This window comes from Colletotrichum spaethianum (genome assembly GCF_022836535.1).
Source record: "Colletotrichum spaethianum MAFF 239500 DNA, contig15, whole genome shotgun sequence".
Classification (NCBI taxonomy): Eukaryota; Fungi; Ascomycota; class Sordariomycetes; order Glomerellales; family Glomerellaceae; genus Colletotrichum; species Colletotrichum spaethianum.
In genome coordinates this window covers 995,882-1,019,386 of record NW_026054785.1, presented here as the reverse complement: position 1 = coordinate 1,019,386, position 23,505 = coordinate 995,882, and the positions used below count along the sequence as shown (strand labels likewise).

General features: G+C 37.6%; 3 protein-coding genes across 3 annotated transcripts; 2 read left to right on the top strand and 1 right to left on the bottom strand.

The window, feature by feature from the left end:
• Positions 1-10,866: 10,866 nt before the first annotated feature.
• On the bottom strand, positions 10,867-11,764 carry ColSpa_06512 (uncharacterized protein; the record flags this gene model as incomplete). Its single annotated transcript, XM_049272724.1, has 2 exons — positions 10,867-11,379; positions 11,639-11,764. 2 exons carry the CDS (start codon positions 11,762-11,764, stop codon positions 10,867-10,869), a joined length of 639 nt encoding a protein of 212 aa, XP_049128681.1.
• Positions 11,765-18,288: 6,524 nt separating this feature from the next.
• Positions 18,289-19,642, top strand: ColSpa_06511 (killer toxin subunits alpha/beta; the record flags this gene model as incomplete). The annotated part of the gene is made up of 4 exons (XM_049272723.1): positions 18,289-18,587; positions 18,660-18,802; positions 18,874-19,343; positions 19,412-19,642. 4 exons carry the CDS (start codon positions 18,289-18,291, stop codon positions 19,640-19,642), a joined length of 1,143 nt encoding a protein of 380 aa, XP_049128680.1.
• A 96-nt stretch (positions 19,643-19,738) lies between these two features.
• On the top strand, positions 19,739-21,153 carry ColSpa_06510 (chitinase-3-like protein 2; the record flags this gene model as incomplete). The annotated part of the gene is made up of 2 exons (XM_049272722.1): positions 19,739-19,799; positions 19,865-21,153. 2 exons carry the CDS (start codon positions 19,739-19,741, stop codon positions 21,151-21,153), a joined length of 1,350 nt encoding a protein of 449 aa, XP_049128679.1.
• Between the last annotated feature and the right edge of the window lie 2,352 nt (positions 21,154-23,505).

Genomic DNA, 23,505 nt, shown 5'->3' with positions numbered 1-23,505 from the left:
ATAAATTAATAGGAAAAATAACTCTGTTAACGCCTTTACTAAGAAATCGCTAAACTTAGTACTTAGATAATTAATTATAATAAACATATTAAGGATTTAAATTAAGGTATATATTAAAAGATTAAGAGAAAATACTTAATAATTAATTTATATAACTTTACTACTGTATATAATTAATTATCTAAAAATAAAATATAACTTTAAGAAAGTATTTAATATACTTAACTACTACTAATACTAATCTTAATATTAAATTATACCTTTATTATATCTATAACCTTTTTAAATTACTATATTATATAATTTATTTAATTATTATATAAGATTTTAAGGAAAAGAAGTTATATAATTACTTTTTATTAATAACTATAAGGCTAACAAAAGTACTAAGAAAATAACTACTTTTACTAATATTCTTACTAAGCTTACTACTAAGCGTATAAGGCTTATAAGTATTAGTAACGTTAAGAGCCTTATAGTTACTAAGGCTATTATTATTATTATTATTATTATTACCTAGGTTATTAAATAAATCAATATCTTAACTGTAGTAGGTGTAGCAAGTACTATATAACTACTAGATGCACTTAGCGTAGGCGTTATCTTGAAAGGTAAGAATATAGGTATATTAGTAGAAGCATAAAGAGTTAGTAGTTATATATTTATTGCTATAAGTAATAGCTATATAACTATAAGACTAAACTAAGACTATAAGAAAATAGCTTTAGTAGTAGACAATACTAGTAATAAACTACTAGACAGAAGTATTACTAGTGATATAGATCTTAATATTATGTAATAGTATATTAATAATAAGACGCTCTTTATTTTGTAGTTAAGGTTAATATATAAAGACAAGGTAAGGATAAAAGTAATATATATTAATAGCTAAAGCTAATAAAAGAACATAATTATTAGCGTTACTAATTAGAAGATAAAGCTAATAACTACTAGATGTATTAGTATATATACTAATATTACTAAAAATTAAACTACTAAGAGTAATAAGAAATATAATAGATTAATTATATAAAGTACTATTAATAAATTAGTAAAAGGAAATATATAAAAAAAATCTTATATATAAGTAGTTATTATTAGAGTTAATTAAAGAAAAAAAGAAAGATTATTATTAATTAATTATATAAGAAAATAATATGTATAAAGGGTAAAAAAAAAAAGAAAAAAGGAAAAAAAAATAACTAAAAAAGGTTTTAAATACCTAAGGTTATTATATAAAAGAAAAAAGGTATATTAATAGTAGAAGCAGAAGTAAAGTTAACAAGAAAGGAAGAAACTTTATTAACATATAACTTATTTATTTAACTAGGTAAAAAGAGAATAGATAATTGCTTAGAGTTTTAATATTAGTGATTTATTATATAATATAAGTAGCTTAACTTATAAGGTTATATAATAAGGTTATTAATGTTATAATTAGTATAACCTAATTAGATATTATAAAGAGTTATATAGTTATAAAAGAAAAAGTTATAAGTATTAGAATAATAGTACTAGCTAGTTATATAACATGTATAACTTAAGGATATATATTATAGTAGAGAGTATAGACTAGATATTTAGCTCTTAGTTATTTATTAAAGGGATTAAAAGTATATTTATACTAAACTAACTTAGGGATATATAAGATTATATATTTTGTATATAAAAGCTAAGTTTTATAGTTAGGAAGATAATTATAGAAAATATATCTTTAGTTTACTTTAACTTTAACCCGAGTATAATTATATAAACAGGTTCTCTTAGAAAGAGAGAATCTATTTAACACTAACCTTATATAATTATAAGATCCTTAGTTAAGGCCTTTTAATAGTTAATTCTACGTTAAAATTATATTTTTAATTTAAAGATATGTTATATAAAGTTCTTTACTTATTAAGGTCTTATTGTTATGGTTAGATATTTGACAGTGGTGTTTTCTGCTAATAGGTAGCTAAGGTTAATACTTAGTAATAGTAAGGTAAGTCTTGTTGGTAATCTTGTTGGTCTGTTAGTGTCTGGTGATTAGTTAGGTATGTCTAGGCGTAGATAGCTTTATAGCTTTATAATAGAAGGATAATCTAAGAGTTACTTATAAGAGAGTAAATTATAAAGTTAATTGCTGAAGAGCTATAGAAGGTATCTAGTCTAGTTAAAATAATTGTCCTTATATTTTATTATTGCCTTATTAGGACTGATCTCTTAAAGTTGGTCTTTGATGAGGACTAATTCTTAGTATGTTGGTCTTAGGTTATGGACTGCTTATTTGTTATTAGTTTTTTTTATTTTTATATAACTTTTTTTAGTTTTTCTGTTTTAAGAAGGGATTAATATGTTCTTATACTATTCTGTATATAACCTTATCTTGTAACTATTAGGTGCTTATAGGGTAACCCTGGTTATGTTATGCTTGTTAGGTTGTAATATTAGGTCTTTTCTTTAAAGGTCTTGCTCTTAAGACCTTATAAGTAGGTTATCTCTTCTAGGTTAAGGAGTTATTAAACTTGCTTTTTTATTTATTTATAATACTAATATTATATTAAGTTATATAAAAAAATTAAAACTAAAAGTGAAATCTTAGAAAATAAAGATAAAAGATTATAAGCGTCTTATGTTTTTGGAGTTTATTAAAGCTTGTTCTATTGTTGCTGATATGCCTTGTACTTGTTGTTTTTGTGTAAAGACTACTTGTTGTTTTAGCAAAGGTTCTTCTTGCTGTTATAGCTGTATTAAGGCTAAGAAGCCTTGTAATAGTGTTTTAGTGGCTTTTACTTATAAGTATCCTTTGATTAGGTATAGTCTTTTTTGTCTAACTTTTATTTATAGTGTAAAAATTAAATGCTTAGTAAAAGGAGTAAAATAAAAAAAAAGAGGTAATAAGTAAAGAGCTTTTAAGGCTTTATAAAGAGCTTACTTAATTATAGTCTTTAATAGCTATTATAGTTAGCTACTTATCTAGGATTTAGAAAACTTAGAAACTTGTTTGTGAGCGTTAAGCTGAAACTTTTTGTTGTAGTATATAAGAAATTAATAAGTTTAATGCCTTAGAGTTAATATTAGATGCTTATAAACAGGGAATAGTAAAGAAGTTATAGTTTATATAGGTACTTAATAATGTAGACTAGTTCTTGTATAGGCTTAGTAACAAGTTCTTAGACTTAGGGCTGCTAGTGTAGGCGTCTAGTTCTAAAGTATTTATAAGTTGTGATAGTCTTAGAGTAGCTGTTAAAAGTACTAGAGGTTCTTAACTAGTTCTTATAAGTTATCTTTATGTCTATACTTTTTTTATTTAATAAGATATTATGTTTTTTTATTTTTTTTTTATTTATTAATAATTTATTTAACTTTATATTTTGGTTTATTTAGTTCTATAATAATGTAGTTATTAGTGTTTAATTCTTATAGTATTAGTTTAAGTAGTATAATATAAAAAACTAAATGGATCTTTATTGTGTTTAGTAAGTTAAGTTTAAAGTTAATATTTAAGATTTTTTGAATAATTTTAAAAGGTCTAAGTTTTTTATAGTCTAATTTATTACTTAGTCTTTTTGTTTTAATGTTATATTATAAAAGATATATGTTATTTTTTTTTTAAAAAGTTGGTCCCTTAACTTTTGATGTGTTAGCATATTTCTTTATTTATGCTTTAACAAATTTAAGGTCTTTAGTAGCGTTTTCTTAGATTTCTTGTAATTTGTTATAATTTACTATAGCTTTTAGTATTTATAGTCCTTGTTAAGGTTCTTTATATACTGTAGGCTTAAATCTGTAATTCAGGTAAAATAGGGAGTTTAGTATACTTTCTCTTATAGTACTATTATAGATAAATTAGGCTATTAGTAGTAGTAGTACTTAATTATCTTGGTTATAGTTAATATAATATTATAGATATTATTCTAGTATTTAGTTAATTTATTTAGTTTATTTATTAGTTTATAGGTAAAAAGCGGTTAATAGCTTGTGATTAGCTTTTAGTTGTAAAATCAAGGATTTCTAAAATTTAAATATAAATAGTTTATCTTTATTAGATATAATTTCTTTAGGTAATCTATAGTTATTAATAATATATTTTAAAAATGCATATACTAGGTCTTCTACTATACTTAACTCTAAGTATAGGATAAAGTATATATATTTTATAAGTTAATTAATAATAACTAATATGCTATTATAATAGGTTTTTATAAGTAGTTCTTTTAACTTAAGAAGTTTAATAATAAAGTCTAAAGAGATTAAGTACTAGGCTTCTAGTAGCGCTAATAGTAGTTATAATTGTTTATATGGTTTATGTAGATTATTTTTGCTTTTTTTGTATATGTTGTAATTCTTGATTGCTGAAGCTATTTCTATTTAAGTGACTTATGTATTATAATATTATTAAATTCTTTTAAATGTCTTAGTAACTCCTTAGTGTTTATAGGCCTTAGTACTATAAATCTCTTTGATCTGTTTAGGTATTATCTTACTAGTTGTGCTAGTATTAATATAGGTACTAATTATAATGAGTTTTTATACTAAAACAAGGTTACTATTTTTGTTCTTTTTAAAGATAACCTAGGTTTCTTCTAGTACTAGGGTTTCATAGTCTAGTCTTTAGCTTAAGGTATTAGTTCTTTTGTTCTTAGATCCTTTAATATAAATAATTCTAAAGTTAAATTTTAATAGGAATTCAGACTATTTAATTTGTTACTTATTAAGGACTTTAGAAGTAGTAAAGTAAATAAAGTTCTTATAGTTAGTATAGATTTTAATTTTATGTTTAGTTCTAGATAGCTAGGGTTTTTATTCTTAGAAAGCTTTAATAATTACTATAAGTTTTTTGTTATAGATTTAGTAATTAAGTTTAGTTCTACTAAGCTTCTAGAAGAAGAAGACATAAAGGTATAGCTTTTTTTCCTTATTATATTAGCTAAGTTATCCACTAATAGCATAATCTAAAGCATTAGTTTCTAGTTTAAAGGGCTTTTTTAGATCTAGGATTATTAGAATTAGTTTAAAATAAACTTATTATTTAACTTTTTTGAAGGCTTTTTTTTGTTTTTTAGTCTATTTGAAGGATATATTTTTTCTAGTAAGCTTAATAAGGGGGTTAATTTTGCTAGAATATCCTTTAAGGAATTATTAATAAAAGTTAATAAATCCTAAAAAGGAGTAGATATTTTTAATATTTTAAGGTTAAGGCTAGTCCTTAATAGCTACAATTTTTCTGTTTTTTATTTAGATTTTTCTTAGTATAATAGTGAATCTTAAGAAGTTAACTTGTTAACTATAGAATATGCTCTTTTTAGGTTTAACTAGTAGTTTGGCTTCTTGTAGTTATTAGAGTATAGTGTAAATGTGTTTTTTGTGTTCCTTAGGGGTATAAGAGTAGATAAGTATATTGTTTAGGTAGACGATAATGAACATATCTAGAAACTCTTTTAGGACGTGGTTAATTATTGTTTGGAAGGTAATAGGTATGTTGGTGAGTCTGAAAGGTATAACTAGATACTTAAAGTTGTTTTTCCTGGTGCAGAAACACGTCTTCCATTCTTTGCTTTCCTTTATCCTGATCAGGTTATAGGCTCCTTTAAGGTTAATAGCTATAAACTACTTAGCGTAATATAGCTAGTCTTATAACTCTAAGATAAAAGGTAGTAGATAATAGTTTTTAATAGTAATGTTGTTAAGTTATTAGTAGTTAACATAGAGTTATAATTTACTATTCTTTTTTAGAATAAACAGGATAAGGTATCTTATAAGAGATGTTAATAGTTAGATATAACCTTTGTGTAGGTTTTCTTTAAGGTATTTATTAAGTGCTTTATGTTCTATTTTATTTAATCTATAAATTTTATAGAACTTTAGGTATACTCTTTCCTTAAGTAGTATCTTATAGTTATATAAGTTATGTTTAGGTAAGCTAGTTTTTAATTCTTTAGTAAAGAGTTTAGTGTACTTATAGTATTATATTAAGATTAAGGAAAAGCATTTCTTTTTCTATTAGTTATTAATAAATTATTTAAATCTATTGTTTTTTATAAGTTTAATTCTTTTAACGTATATAACGTATTTATATCACTTTAATTTACTTAGGGGTTATAGCTTATAATATTACTTTATAGTTAAATCTCTCTATTAAAGTTAGCCTATTCTTTAATCTATACTTAGGTTATATTGTTATAACTATAGGATTCTAAGAATAATATCTATATCTCTAATTTATGTTATATTAAAGATTAGATGTTCTTAATGGTTATAAGTAACTATAGAGAGTTATGTAGTTTCTTTATTAATAGTGCCTTTACTATACTTAACTATTTCTCCTTCCACGTTTTATAAAGTATAAGGATTCTCCTTAAATCTCTATGTGATTCTTTATTGATTTACTAGTTATAGTAACATTAGGTTTACTTGTGCTCTATTATTAATTATGACTTAAGTAAGCTGTCCTTTAATATAGACGCTTAGAACTAGGTGTAAGGCGTCTATTGTTATAGCTAAATATAGGGACTTTTTTAGTGTTATTACCTGCTATCCTGGTGTAGTTAGTGTCCCTAGTTTTTTAAGTAGTGTTAGTAGTTTAATTTTTTTTTATGTTTACTAGTTTTACTTTAAGGGGAGTTTATTCTTTAATCTAGGTTCTTTAGGCTTTAGCTTTGTTTATATAATATATTATATATTTATTATATATATATTTAGATTAGTATTTAATTAGTCTATTATAGTATAAAACTAAGTATTCTAGACTAAGTTATATATATAATTAGCTTACTTTAAATTCCTTAATTATCTATATACTAAGTTAGTAATAGAAGTAGATTATAGGAATTAGCTACTATTTTCTTTATTAAGGAAAGAAGTTATTAAGTTCCTTGTCTTAGAGGTAGAACTAGTATTTATTATAGATATAATTAGCTTAAAATACTTTGGTATAGTATATATGTTTTTAGTTAAGGTGTTTATAGTCTCTAAATATAGGTTTCTCTAGGATAGATACTACTAGTTTCTTATTGATTCTGGTATTATTTATTTTATAGAACTAGACTTCTTAATTATTTTTATTTTTTTTATACTATAGTTAGTACTTAGAGTAGTCCTTTTTAGTAGGTTAAGCCTTTTTAACTATTAAGTCGTTATTAAAGTTAATATTTATTTATATAGCTATTAGTTTGTTTAGGTTATAATAAGTTAAGCTTTAGTTAGCTTTATAGAGCTGTGTTTCCTTTTTATAGAAGGCTTTTTGTTTAAGGTCTAATTTATTAGAGGATTTTTTTTTTTAAAAAATAATATAAATATAATTATCCTAGTTTTTTTTTTAATATCTTAATAAAATATTAATTATATAGAAGTTTAGCTTGATCTTTTAAGATCTATAAGTTACTTAGTAGCTTTTTTTTTAAGCTTATTTAAGGGTTTGAACTTATTAAGTAATTCCTTGTGTTCTTTTTTAGAGCTTATTTTTTTACTAAGTACTTTAATTAACTCCTAAGGTATAGGTTCCTTAAACCTAAGTCTTAGAGAAAAAAATCTAAGTTATTGTGGTTATTTTTGTTTTATAGCTACTATCTTAGTAGGCTTTTTTAGTTTAATATTTCTTTTTTTTTTAAGAGTATTCTTAAAGTTTTTCTTAAGTACTTATTATTTCTAGAAGTTCTCTTAAGCTTATATATATAGTTAAAGTTATTTTTTAATGACTTTTAAAGTATTAAGTATATAAGGGTTATCTTTTTTGTTTTATATAGTTTTCTTAGCTTAAATAAGCTTAGTAATTAGTTATTAGTTTTATTGCTTTAGTTATTAAACTATAGTTTACTTTAAGTAGCCTTTTTTCTAGGTTTATTAAGAAATTATTATAGTTCTAGGTTTAAGCTATTATAAATATTATTTTATTTATTCTTTTTATTTTTAATAAACTAAATAGTTATTATTAAAATAAGTAGTCTAATTTCTTTATTTATAAAGAATTTCTTTTTTTATTATATTAGTTTTCTTAATGCTTTTAGGTATAAGTTAGTTCTAAAGTCGTTTAGGCTACTTATAGTCTTTAGTTATATAGCTAGGCTTCTTATAGTTATAATATTTAAAGTTCTTTAGGTCTTAGTAGTTCTAGTAAGGCTTTCTAGTTATAGTATTAACGTTTATAGGTCTATTATATTACTTATAAGAGGTACTTAGTTTATTATATTGTTAATTATTTTGCTAGTATAAGTTAAGCTATAAGTTCCTAGGTCCTTATAGTATATACTTTTTGTTAGTATTTAGCTAAAGGTAATATACTTCTCTTTTTTCTTTCTGCTGTTTATATAGTCTAGTATTAATTCTAACTGTGATTTCTATGTATTATAGGAAGTTATTTAGTTAGTTAAGCTTAAATAGCTTATCTTTTATGTCTTTTTTAAGTCCTTAGTAGAATATAAAGATCTTAGTGTTATTAGTGTAGTTAAGTTATATATAGATTCTTTAGAATTTTATAGTATAATTAGTAACTAACTTGGTTTGTTTGAGATTTAATAAGTCTTATTTAGCTTATTGTTTTTTGTCTAGGTCCTAGAATAAGGATTTTAAGGTATACTTAAATCCTGTAAAGCTCTTAAAGATCTGCTAGGTCTCTAGGTTATAGTGTTCTAGCGTTTTATTGTCTAGGTAATTTTTTAGGTAAAGTTTGAACTAAGAGAGGACTTATTCTTTGAAGAAGGTGTCTATATAGATGATTTTTTTTGTTTTTGTGTGGAAGTTATTTGTGTAGAATGTCTGGTAGGTTTTGATTTGAATTAGGAATTCTTTTAAAGTTCTAGAGGTTTTGTTATAGGTAGTAGGGGAGTTAAGCTTGAGTTTCTCCTGTCCTTCTAGTGGGGTTGAGATGATGTTGGTGGTTCTCTGCAAAGTCTGGACTTGCTGTTTGAGCTTGTTGGTCTCTAGAGTCTTTGCTTAAAGAGTGCTAGTGGTTTTGTTTACTATGGCTTGTAGTTGCGTAATATTGTTGTTGTTTTGCTTTATGCGTTTTTGCTAATCCTTATATATTTTCCTGGTGAATTCGATTTTATTGTCTGATCCTTTGGCGTCCTTTATTTTGTTGTTTAGGTTCTTAAGGGTAGGAGGCGTAGATGCCTTTTCCTTAGAACCTGCTGAGGATAAAGCTGGAGTGCCTTTAGCGGACATGGTTATTGTTTAGTGAGTATTAAGGTTAACTTACTAAATAGGAGTAATTAAAGTGTTATAGTTAGATATCTGATAGTAGTGTTTTCTGCTAATAGGTAGCTAAGGTTAATACTTAGTAATAGTAAGGTAAGTCTTGTTGGTAATCTTGCTGGTCTGTTGGTGTCTGGTGATCAGTTAGGTACGTCTAGGCGTAGATAGCTTTATAGCTTTATAATAGAAGGATAATCTAAGAGTTACTTATAAGAGAGTGAATTATAAAGTTGATTGCTGAAGAGCTATAGAAGGTATTTAGTTTAGTTGGAATGATTATCCTTATATCCTATTGTTGCCTTGTTAGGACCGATCTCTTGAAGTCGGTCTTTGATGAGGACTAATCTTTGGTATGTTGGTCCTGGGTCATGGACTGCTTATCTGTTGTTGGTCCTTTTTATTTTTATGTGACTTTCCTTAGTTCTTCTGTTCTAAGAGGGGATTAACGTGTTCTTGTGCTATCCTGTATATAACCTTGTCTTGTAACCGCTAGGCGCCTGTGGGGCGACCCTGGTTATGTTATGCTTGTTAGGTTATAACACTTATATACGTCCTATTATACGTATTTAAGAGTTAATTAGCTATTTCTTATATATCTTCTTATTATAAAAAGAACCTTTAATTAATTAAGTTAATAACTTATTTAAGAATTACTTCTTTTTTAGTTATAGTTATCTTTATTAAATTTAGTTGTCTTTTACTTTATATAATATGTCTTATACGTTAATTATAAAGGGTTAATTTAAGGACCTTAAAGGTAAAAGTAACTCTTTATATAGGTATTTTTAGGTCTTGTTTAAGAGCCTAGATAACAAAAATAATACGACTTTTAATTAAAGTAAATTACATATTTATACATAGAGAAAAAGATGTTTAAAGGTTAAAGAGGTAAAAAGGAAGTAAATATACGTAACTTAATATGATCTATGACTCGCTATACAGGTACGTTATTTAAAAGTAATAAAAAGAAAAAGAGTAGTTTTTTTATTATTAATAGCTAAGTATAGTATTTATTATATAACTATTTCTTTTATATTTATTACTTTAAAAGTAAATATTTATATTTTTATTTATTCTTTTAAAGTAATTCTTTTATATATAGCTATTATTAAATATATAACAATTAGAATCTATTAATCTACCTAGGGAGGTGTGTTATAATGCCCTTACGCGCATCGCATAGCCTTGTGAGATTTGCGCCAGGCCCGGATTAACTATTAGTCCAGTCCCTTTATGCAGATCCACTACACAGGATACATATTTATTTGTTTTAGACAAGGCAATCCTGCACATAGAAATCTAAGCCGTTTTCCTTATGTCTTTTCTACCCTAAGTGGTGACTCTACGACAACTTCTTATGTCCGGCGTTCGTCAAAGTAAGCAACATAATACCATGGCAGCCAGTCAGACGGTCTACACTACAATTTTGCATATAAACTATGGCCGGGTTCGACACCCAACCCGGCTATATCAGGTCGATTAGCGTGAAGCGCACGATATAGCCCATGATCCCTCATAAGCAGCTTCGGCAGCATTTTACACGTGTTCACCTGCACTGCCGGATCTTTTGGCCTAGTGTCACAGTTGGTCATTGTCAGCCGCCGTTTCAAAACAAGAGTAAGGTAGTAGAGTAAATTGTCAAGTTGGTAACAGGAAACCACATGATGGCTGGCTACAATCTCAGGTTATTTGTTGCTACTTGCCGCCCTTCTTGCTGCCCTTGTTGCCGCCCTTATTGCCACTGCCAGTTTTGATATCTCCCGTCTTAGATCCACCACCCTTTCCTCCATTAACATTGCCTTTGACTTCGCCTTTGACTTTGCCGCCCTTTCCATTAACAGAGCCACCACCCTTGATTTCGCCGTTGGCTTTACCGGCCTTCCCTCCATCGACACTGCCCTTGATGTCGCCTTTGACTTTTGCGCCTTTCTCATTGACAGAGCCATCACCCTTGATTTCGCCTTTGACTTTACCAAGCTTTCCTCCATCGATATTACCCTTGATGTCGCCTTTGAATTGGCCGTTCTTTTCATTAAAAGAGCCACTGCCCTTGATATCACCAGTCCCAGAAATGCCCTTGTTGAAAAGTTTTCCTATATCATCGTCAATGCCGCGCTTATCGGGGGTTTGACCCTGCTGGACTTCGTTGTCCGTATCACCCCGTAAATAGGTTGGTTCGTTGCGCGCGGCAACAAAGTCATCGGGGGCCTGTATTAGACATGTTAACAAGACTTTGAAATAGTGAAGAATATTTAGAAAGAACTGCTTAGCTTCAGATTATCATTGCCGGGCTGTTTGTGAGTGTGGAAAATAAGTCAAAAACGTGCAGAGAGATGCTGGGGGCAAAACGTTTCATTTCAGAACCCACTTACGATGAACTCGGGTGCACGCTGCTTTAATATCAGCATCTAGTGTGTAACCAAATCCAGTGACGTTTTGTAGTGACGACGGAAGGAACTTAACTCACCTCAACGATCCCAGCTGCTTCATCAACATTATCAGCAGCTGGCAAGGCTACGGGTGCCGCAACAGTAGCTGCGACATAAAATGTCATGCCAAGGGTAGCAGCTTGACGAAGAGATGAGACATGCATAGTTGCGTGCTGGAGTTTGTGATGAGGAGGAAGAAGGGTCAACGTGTTTTGAGTGGAAATAGTAGACGAAAATGTGATAGGCAGATTGTTACAAGATGAGTTTATCGTTGATGAACGAAAAACGGAGCGTGAAAGACGAGGACTTACCGGATATTTATACCTGGGTGGTCTTCCTAAGGCAGACACCCAATCCATTTTCATTATGCACTCTACCTATTACCATATAGGCTGCGGCGCGGGCTGAGCTTTGCTCCCGAAGCTTCCAAGACAAATGTCATTCTTTCAATTAGGATTCGATCACCAGTCATCTACGTAGGGTAAAGGCTACACTGGGGGTGAGCCCTGCTCAAAGACACAGAACCAATAACTTAGCAAGCCCGATCTGATGCATAGAAATTTCCGCTTGCCTAACCAAACAGAGAGTATTGAAACTTCAATCGTCTGAGATTTTGCTAGGCGTACTTATATAATAGCACTACATCCTGGAACCATTTTGTAGCTTCCACGAACGATACCGAAGCTATTGGTTGGCTTCCCTGCCTGTTTTTACTTTTCAAAATGTCTCCTAGACAATATTTAAAACCTCAAGTTGAGTCGCGTCATAACCCCGCATTAGCTTCATGACAAACATAAGCGGCGTTTAAACACGTTTATCTGTGCATAGCTGATTTGGCAGAGGCGTGGATTTACTTCACTCATGCCAGGATCCGGAGTAAACGTGTGTGATACCATAACTGTGTTGAGTGGCTCCCCAAACACTATGGGACAAATCCTCCAAGCTTCCCATACACTGCAACAATGAACAGTGCATGTCATCGGCCGTGGGTTAGCCTGGTAGAAGCCAGGGAAAAACTGGGCAATAGTCTACGTACACGACCAGACGTCACCCGAACGACTCAGATGGCATCGTCAGTGTGTCACAAGATTAATATTGCAGTCTGAGATCCAAAGCAACGCTCCAGATGTGGTAACGTAGCCAAATCATAAGCTGAAGCCAGCTGCAAAATTTTCCCGGTGGTTTCGCCAAGAAGGACTTCCATCCAATACGACGATGGGTTTGGGTTGGGCCGCGTGCCTGTCATCCGATTATCGGCCTGGCGGAGTCCCCGGCTTTTCGGCTGATGTTCTCTAGCCCCGCCTTCAATCTCACCTCCACACATAAGCTCAGACTTTGACATGAGCCTCAACCCAGCTACGTAGCTATGCCTTGTTTCCAAGCAAACACTTCGCCGTCCCAGATAATTTCAACAATTGACCCATCCAGAGTGTGCACGTCTGAGCAAGCTATAAGGAAAGAATTCTGCCATCTCAGGCATATATTGCTATGGGCAAAAAGCAGAGTCCATCTTAGAAGTCAATCGCAACTGTTACTCTTAGTACTCACACATTGACAATGTGAAATTGGTCATCTACTACTGAGCAACCTAATTGTAGCAAGTCCCACTTTTTTCGGAACCCGAGGGCCTCATGACAATCGTCTCTCATGAATTCCTGAAAGTGGTCAAAGTTGAGCGCCCGCTAGAACAAAAGCGTCGACGATGGAGATGTACCTAAGTTGATTATCGTTTCATCGCAAGAACCGCTACTGTTTGGGGCTTTTTATCCGCTTTAATATAGAGCGAAACCCTTGGGTGCAAACGAGGACGTGGATAAGCTTGCGGTACCTTTCCTCGGCCACCTCTTAACTTCCCTCTCAATCTTGCTGGTTATCACTTAAGCCATCCTCACTTAACCCTATTTTGGAGAATTTCAGATTCATGGACTGCTGCTATAGCCGACAAACGTTAACCGATTTTGGGAAGCAGAATGAACAGAGAGAGAGGATTGCCGAGGCTAGGAGCTGGCATCGCAGGGCGACGGGATCGCTGTTGGGGAGTTTGACTGAAGCTTCCAATTGCCTCAAGCTTGCGCAAAAATAAGCCACATTGACCGATAACTTAACAAACCGATAACTTAACAATAAGGGAGACCAGACGTTGAGTGTGCTCGCCGGTCAGAAGTTGTGGCTTTAGGGCGCGCAGAAATGGGCCGGATACGGGGGGAGCCGCAAGACGGGGTATGCACGCAGGCGCGGGTTGTGGCCCTTCGCTAGGGCTCTAGTATCCATCCTGCCCACCAGGAACTAGAATACAGCTGCCAGTCTCACTTAAGTAATTAGAGTCGCGAAAATCAACTGGATTATACTTAATATCCCTAGTCTAATTTAGGACTGCTAAATTTCTGCGATGCCAGCGAGGAACTCAGTGCTGGACAATGCGGTCACTACTCAGCGCTTTAGAGCGCACCCAACTAGATTACATTTCTAAGCGGCTGATGTTATAGTTTGCACAATAAGAGAAGTAATGCAAAGGTGTACTAACATAAAGCTTTATCGTTCTATCCATAATTGCTTGCTTTTTCTAGGCAGAATGATTTGAGAATTGGGTGCCCTCCTTAGAGCAGGAGGCCCCTCAAGATGCCGGTTCGGTTTCTGCACGCTCGATAGCCGAGCCACTTCAGTCATATCGTCACCTAGATAACACGAGATGCATGGCATAATTTGTCTCTTTATGATGCCGTCCTGATTTTATGTCAGTCGCTAATTAAGATAAAGATTTCCATAGATACTACGGTGATCCCCATCTAAGCAATACTCTCTAAAGGATTAACTAGCATACAGCTCGGTTTCAAACAGGCACACTGCTAATAAAACTCTTAGCTAATACATAGCATATAAGCCATATTAAAGTGGTTCAACCGTACCTTTTCCGACTGGTCTCGAGATTCCACGCGCACACTCATGGGAAACATTAACGTCATCAACTTCAACTGGATCACAATTAACACCACACTACGCAACTAGAAGTAGCATGACATAAATTCCGTGCCCATCTGCCTTCGCCATTCTCCCCTCACGATTCCTTCAACGTACAACAACAACAACAACAACAACAACAACAACAGTCAAACCGCTTACTTCTTTCACCCAGCCTACCCTCCGCCACTTGACCTCCTACTCGCCTTACCATATGTTAATCGTGTCAATGAAAGCGACGCAGGCACGACAGGGCAACCTAAGGACTTACACTACTACACTACGCTCCTTGCTTACTGGACTATTACTCACAATGCCTTTGACTTAGGACGACTTTACTTTGACCGCTAAGGTATATAGCCTATCTTAGACCAAATTCTGATATATAGGGTCTTAACGCCTAGGGAGTATTGTTTTGTTGTCAACCCTGGTTATCAGTCCATCGTGTCTTTCTTCTTTCCTTTTCTATCTAACTATCATTACCTATGCTTTAACCCTTTAAACTAATGCACACGTTTTTATTAAGTAGTAGCTTTGTACTAGTACCTTGTTATACTATGCTTCTGCAACTAGCGATAACCGCACGGCTTTATCCTTAACGCCTAGCCTTACCTAAAGTCAGCTCCTGTAACTAATACTTGTCGAAGCTGCGCGCTAATTGACCACGGCTTTAGCCTTACTAGTACCTATAAAATACCAAGGGAAGAAGGCAAATAGTTTATATGGAATAGCATATTGTAGTTTAGGGTGGATATGCGTGACGTTAATGATTCCCGGAAAATTATCCGCTTAAGAGCTAATATATATAGTTGCTTTAATACCTGTTTTTTTCTATTATCCTGAAGCCTGAGTTCGCTTCGGGCATATCAGATGCTTTACTTACTACTATAGCCTCGGCATATATGCTATACGTCTTTAAGACCAACGTAGAAAAGTTCTCTAGCCTATACCGTAATACGCGCCTTTAATACCTCAACAACGCTAGCCGTCAATTCGTGTTATCTTATCTTGCCTAGGCCCTTTTAATACTTATTAAGCCTTTTATGCTAGCAGGTCTACAGCGGTCTGTTATTCTGCGTCAAAGCAAGAAGGGAGTTGGCTTTAAGTGGAGAGCCGAAAAGTTATTGGGTACGGATTTGTTGAGTTTTTACGGGGGCAGGGGTTCATAGCGTGCTAGTCATTAAAGGCGAAGTCGGCTGTGCAAGGAGGATCGTGGTAGCCTTGTTGATCTGGACAGGTGGTATACTGAGGTCTCAGAAGAAGACAGGGGACAAAAACGTGTACGCCTCGATTCTTTACTGGGTCATGATCCCATCCCTGACGATCGTATTCTTAATACCTCCCTGCTCTCGGATAGGTCAACTTTGTCTATAACCTTAACCTATAATACAAGTTCCCTAGGTCCCTATTTGAATCTACCCAACATCAAGGGCGATAAGTTAAGTATACAGATAAGTTAGAAGTAGCAGTTCTTCTAATATGCTTAATGTAATATAGGCTGCTCTATAAGAACTATTTTAGCCTTGGCCTCTTGTGTGATAGTTTTTGAGGACTTCTGAGGAACAAAATCTTACACAACCATTTGAAATTTTCTTGCACATAAGCGACCTTAAATGTACACTTACCCACTCTGTTTAAGAAAGACTTCAAGTTATCTTATTAAAGACAGACCTTAGACCTTTACATTAACAAGGCTAAACAACCTAGCATTGTAACCTTGCATTTAATTAATTATTACAAATCGTTTGTCACAGCAAGTTCTTCCCCAATCCTTCTGTGAAAAGCAGAAATACGCCTACAGGGTTACCGGTATCTCTATGCTATATTGCTCTGTATGTCCGTCTGTCTGTGGGTGGTAGGCGGTGCTCAGTCGGCGATCTACTCCCGATAGTTCGCAGAACGTCCTCCAGAACCGGCTAGTCCAGTTGTTTCCTCTGTCGCTGACTATTTACCGTAGCATACTATAGACGCCGCTCGATAAATACGCTGACAATCTTCATCCGAATTTTATGCCGTTTCCCAGAGCTGCTGCAATTCCGGTTGGTCCTCGAGCACTACTAGTTTTGGTACTTCCGACTGATCGGCGCCTTCTGCTTCTCCAGTAAGGGTTGACTCCGGGAGAAGCTACATAACCCTGCCAAGCTCTCCCTTGTTGTTCCAGCCCGATGATTCACCTTATTCTCAGCAAGAGCATGTGTCGGGCACAACTGATTCCATTCCCAGGCGGTACTCATATTGGAAGTCGTACTGGACCAGTTTCTCCGCCCAGCGAATTTGTCTTTTAGAGAGTGCCCGTCTCTTCATAAAGAATTTTAGGCTCTTGTGATCTGTTAAAACCTTGAAGTTAGGCGTGCTCCTCAATTCTGCTCTCCAAGGTCGCAAACACGACAATATTGCCAATAGCTACTTATCGTGTGTCAGGTAGTTGTACTCCGCGGGTTTCAACTTCTGCAAGTGGAATGTAAGTGCTTGTCGACGTAAGGGTCTTGGTCACATTTTCAATACGTTTATTCTCACAGTAGCATTGAATTAATATATCTGTTGTTTCTAACTAGAATGACACCCAGTGTAGCGACACAAGAAGCCAGACCTTTATTTACAACTCCGGCTTGGGGCATCTTGTACAAAAGCTTCGGGGCATTCAGTTGTCAATGCAAAGCAACGCATTTCCCGCAGATGCCGAAAGCCTGCACAACGGTATCTGAGACTAATGAGTGACCTGTTCGGATGGTAATGAATCTAAATTCAACACTAGACAAGGAGGAAATCCTTCCAGGTCCACGTTCTCCACCCCCCTTCCAGCCATGGGTCGCGGCACAGACAGTGGACCCCGATACTAAGCTTTGTTCATATCTCTTGGCCTCGGCTTGTGTAGGTTTGTCTGCGGATCAGGTGGTGATATCTCGCTTGCTGCCGACCGACTCAGGAATGCAGAGCCCAGGAAAGTTGCACGCAAACACTACGTTCTGCGATGACTATGGCTTGGCCAAAGGCTGGCAAAATTCACTTTGCAGGAATGGAATGCTTTGGTATGGAATGCTTTGGTAAGGGTTCACTACCAGTAGACGTCAACAACCACCTCGAATCGACGTTCTCGTCACGGGAATGGGCAATGCTGGTTTATCGACTCCCGGTCAATCTTCCCGAGTCCCTGAGACTCGGGAACCCCGTTCAAGCATAATAGTTGCCGCCTGTGAGCACAGGAGCCGTATTGGTACGTGGACCCGTCAAAGGTAGGCAGCAGCTTAAGCTTGCGGGCCCAAATTCGACGGCTCGGCCTCATGTTCCCAAAGAAGCGTAGCAACACCTCCGTCGTCAAGTCTAGACGTGATCAGTTTCTGCGAATATCCATACTGCTCGTATCTCCCACTGGCGCCTCACGAACTCCAGCCCATCTCTAGCAAAGACTGCCCTTGAATCATCACCAAGATCCTCTTTGCTAGCTATTGTGAGTGGATCTTTGTTTTCGTCCGGGGTGAGGAGAGGAAAAAGCCTCACCCAAGGCAATATGGGGTCGGGCAAGGTTGTTCATACAGCTAAGGCATATATTCATGACATGGGAAATGTGATGAATTCACAATAAAATTAACCGTTATCGCTATGCTTAGTTTCCATGTATAATCCGGAGACGACTGCATTCTTCGAAAACCAATTCCTGGATCATTACCATCTGCTTTCATTCCATTCTCTATCTTAGCGTCTGGACTACCTTCCAGCAATAACTATCATTATGGGAGGCACACAATTGCTCGCGGCCGTTCTCACGGCCGCAGTTTTCATCCAGAATGGAAGCTGTGAACGCCCTCCCTCCCTTACCCACCAGAACCCGTACGCAGATGCCGGTCGTGACCCTCTGGCCGAGTACATGAGCCTCAAGGATAACGTCACAGAGTACATGCCTGAGCGCCGACAGATAGGCGCCCCACCCGTATCCGAGTGGGATAAGCGCGCCGCCATCTTTAAGAGACAGACCGAAGCCCCCGGAGCCGGTGCCCTCCTTTGTCCCACAGGCGAGTGTGCCGACGGCAGGTAAGCCAGACATATTCACGTTTTCCAGCTTCGTTAAGTTCATATAGCTAACGAAATCTTATCCACTAATAGTTGCTGCGGCAAGAACGGTGTCTGTGGCTACGGCGATCTCTGCGGCGAAGGCTGCAAGAGCAACTGCGATGCCACGGCCATGTGCGGTGTCCAATCTGAAGGCGGCGCCATCAAGTGTGGCATGAACTTGTGCTGCAGTTCCGGTTTGTCTTTTCAAGATAACTCTCTTTAACTACTCTATTTGGACCACGAACTGAACACATGGTCTTCACAGGAGGTTGGTGCGGTACTTCCGAAACCCACTGCGTTGGTCCCAACAAGTTCTCCCTCTGCCAGCAAGGCTTCGGAAAGTGTGAGGTTCTTCGCCCCAAGACGTGCGGCGAGGGCTCCGGCACGGCTTCGAAGCGCACCATTGGATACTACCAGGCCTCCAACGTCCGCAACCGCGTCTGCAACCGCATATTGCCCTCACAGATCAAGACCACCGGCTACACACACCTCAACTTTGCTTTCGCATCCATTGACCCGGTCTCCTACGCCGTTGTTCCTGCAGAGGCTGCTGATGAGTCTCTCATGAAAGAGTTTACCGCCCTGAAGAAGGCCGGTCTGCAGACCTGGATTGCTGTGGGTGGTTATGACTTCAGTGATGTGAACCGGACGACGCATACCACTTGGCATGATATCTGTGCGAGCCCTGCCGCCCGCGCCGCTTTCATCACCTCTGGCAAAGCATTCATGGACAAAGTAGGTTTCTTATGGAATCACCAGTCTCAAGATTCCGCTGACACCAACCCCCTCAGTACGGTTTCCAGGGTATGGACCTCGACTGGGAGTACCCGGGTGATCCCAAGCGGGGCGGCTCACGTGCCGACATTGCGAACTTCGTTTTGCTTCTCAAGGAGATGCGCGCCGCATACGGCACCAACTACGGCATCAGCCTAACGCTCGCCCCTGACTACTGGTACCTGCGATGGTTCGACGGCAAAGGTCTCGAGCCATATGTTGATCACTTTGGCTTCATGACCTACGATCTTCACAGCTAATGGGACGCCGACACCAAGACCCTAGGCTCCATTGTCCGTGGGCAGGCCGACGTCCGCGAGATCTACAACAACACTATCCCCCTTGTGTACGACGACATGGACTTTTCAAAGATTGTCTTTGGCGTGGCATGGTACGGACGCAGTTATACTCTCTCCGGTATGTTCCCAAAGAGCCAACAGGCCTCCTCACCTCGATAGGACTAGACTAACATTTATACGTAGACGCTAGCTGCAACACTCTCGGATGCGGCTTCAAGGGCCCTTCAAAGCCCGCAAAGTGCACCAACAATGCAGGTGTCATGTCCCTCGTCGAGATCCAGGGCCTCATCAAAGAGAAGAACATCACACCCCGCCTCCTCGAGGGCGCCATGATGAAAGAACTCGTCTTCGACGATCAATGGGTTGGCTACGACGACGAAGAGACTGTCGCCATGAAGAAGAAATTCGCTAATAACTACTGCTTCGGCGGCACCATGGCTTGGAGTGTCGACTTCAACTCGGGCACAGGTGACTCTGACACTGCCCCCGTCTCGACTGACAGCAAGTGTGGCCCGGCCAACGGTGGTACTACCTGCACTGGCAGCACTTTTGGAAAGTGCTGCTCCGTTGCCGGGTACTGTGGCTCTACGGATGACTACTGTGGTTCTGGTTGCCTGAGCGGCGAGTGTTTTAAGGGCGTGCAGACGACTGACGGAACCTGCGGTATCGGCGCAAACGGCGCCATCTGCGGTACATGGCCTCAAGGAGACTGCTGCTCGCCGGCCGGCTGGTGTGGTTCGACCGATTCTCACTGCGGTACAGGCTGCCAGAGTGGTAGCTGCAAGGATGGCAGCGGCTCCACGACAGATCCGTCGAAGCCAGACGGCGACTTGCCTGACGCGTTGAACCACGGTGGCTGGGAGGACTACTTTGAGAACTCGCAGAAGTGCATCTTCTACAAGCCACCAAACTGGGAGGCGACGCATAACGACTGCCGCGAGGTGTGCAAGGACTCCAACGATATCAACAGCGCCGCCGGGTTGACCACATCGTACACCTGTGTTGGCTTCTACCCGTTGAACGAGACGATCCCCTGGGAGAAGTTTACTCCAGGTATATACGTCGCTCCCGGCAAGTGCACTTGCGACAACCCCATTGTCAATGAGCTCGGAGAGACATTTGTCAAGATGTTGCCTGTCATGACTCAGATTACCTGCTATGTATACGCACAGTCGATCAAGCTAGTTCTCCAAGAGGGGTACAATATGATCCCGGAGGCCAAGCTCATGTCCAAGGCAATGAAGACGCTTATCAAAGTTGCCAAGCTGATTAAGTTTACCTACGGCGCGGCGGATCAGATTGGCGCGTTCCAGCAATTCTTGCATCCCTGTGGCGGCGATGACTTGGTCCCTGACGACTTCAAGACTGTCTTTACGATTCTTAACCAGGTCTCTGACGCGGCCGTCGATTTTGCCAAGCCTACTAAATGGAAGGAGGGAAGCGGAAAGAAGGGTCGCTCAGGATACTTCTAAAAGGAACATATTAGAGGTATAAATAGGACAGAATGGTTACAAGAAGGCACTAGTTATAGTACTAACCGATAAGTGCGTTGATTTATCTAGGTTTATCTATATAGAGGAAGAGGAATCGGGAGGGTTCTAACAATTCCTTTCTATAAGTTAACTACTTCCAATGTCTTACTTCTATATAGATTCCTTTGGTTATAATACAATCCTTTATAATAAAATCCTTTAATTATAAAGCTTTTAATAACTACTAGATTACTAGCTTAACAAACAGCGTGGAATAAATGAGACTTAGATTCATTAGGAACGCTACCTCATACATAGTGTACAATGAATTTAACTATCTACTACAAGGAAATAAACACATAATAGTGCTAACTAAGCGCTAAAAGTAATTAGTCCTTATTATACTTGCTGCCTAAATGGAGGAGTACCTAGGTAGTGTCATACCTAACAATGTATGTAGCAGCAAATAAGTGCTCGATATAGCTACCAACACAAACGGCAAGCGTTTCCATGTTGATGGTCAAACCCTCGGCGCCTCAAGGTTCAGCTGTCCTTCTCCTCCTCTCCCTCTTTCTCCTCTGCCTGCACCTTTTCTACTCTTCATGCTGCCTCTACTTGAAGCACCTGCTGGGGCAGAAATGACAGCGTTTCTTCTCGTCGGCCTCTGGTAGGCAGAACGGCAGGGCTCCCCCACATCATGCGTCATCCGAATCGCAAGCCGAATCAGAGCGACAAGCTCTAGCGTATGCCTTGAGGTTTCGGGTGGTGGTGTGCGCCTAGAGCAAGCGAATGATGAAAACTTTGGACAGCAGGAATGGGAAAAGGTTTGTCTTTTCTGTGTATAAGGGCATCTTGAAGCTTTTTCAGGTGTCCTATATATTGGTCGATAACCCCGTGCATGCCTTAAGGCTAGGGAAGAAAAAGGCTAGGATTGTTTTCGACACGGCTCGCTAAGATGGCCGTCGGACCTTCTTTGGTGCCGCCTTCTCCGACTAAGACAGGGTAGCAGAGTCTGTCGTAGGTCCCGTTGTGTCTGATGTCCCTGACGTCATTAGGGAAAAGGACATAAACCACTGGAAAGTAGGCCAGTGGACGGTCCGGATCCAATGAGCCAGGTATTACAGCGTGCAGAAAACAGAGTAATAAATGCCAATCGCCTCCTCGGTGGTACCCATGAGCTGCTTCATCCAAAAGTCTTTGCAATACCAGCAACCACTCAAGCAATACTTATGCAAACGAACCAAGGAACCCGTGTCACTCATTCCGTTTCTATTTCACTCTTTATGCTCACTACAAAATGCGACTAGTGTACTTCAACAATGACACCCGGGAGGAATTCCGGCAGCGGAAGCAGAGGCTCCACTCGATTAGAAAGCCGGTCCAACACACGCCACTGAGCTTCGAGCCAGACCAGGAGGTAGCTCTGGGCGTCGTTAATTCCTTCCCCAGGCGCCTTGGTTTCGATGCTTACCGCTATAGGCCGCCGCCGCAACAGCTAATAGTCGGTATGGTTCAGAGACTGGCAGATAAGGTTGTCCTGGTACTGTTTTGCCCGGATGGCGCCGGCGGTAGGGCCTTGCGGCTCGATAAGCATACAGGAGTCGATTTTGCGGGAAGGACCTCGCGTGTCCGTATACGTAGGACGGCCATTAATTAGTAGGGCTTAGCCGAGATTACCTGACTGAGCCATTTGACTCCTAACGAATGGATCATAGCTGACTTGCATACTTGGGCTGAACCACGGCCGTGGGTGAAAATCGTACAAATATGGGATGGCGGACTCTACGAGCGGGCCGCTTAGGAAGTTATCTCGAGTGGGTGCTTTGGAAACAAACTCAAAATGGATGTGACCTGGTGGTTGGGATGGAGAAAAGATGTGGTTGAAGGCTGTGAGTTTGGTCCAACTTTTGTCGCACGGATATAAGCCCGAAGATGAACATGTAGAAAGATACTGACATCAAACCAAAGAAACCAAGGGGACGCGATGACGAAGAACTGGAGGGCGGGAGAGGGCATATTTGACCAGACCCTGGCGGTTTTTAGGAAAGGGTATAGGCGTGCGCGGCTGGCGTGTCGTTCAACAGCGCGGGGCGAGGCATGGTAATTTTCATAGTTGGCGTATCGTGGTCTGGACCAAGACGAAGAGGGGGAATCGATTGCGGGCGGGAGCTAGGTAGGGTCAATTCCCGTCCAGTGATGTGGCCGGGTAACTTACTTTGGTTTCTATGGGGCGATGGGTGCCCAAGCAGAACGGATGCAGCGATGAGGCCTTGGGGCAACAGGAGACGGCAGGTGATGAGAGCAGACGACTACAGAGCGAAAGAGCGTGTTCGTGAGACATATGGTACGGAA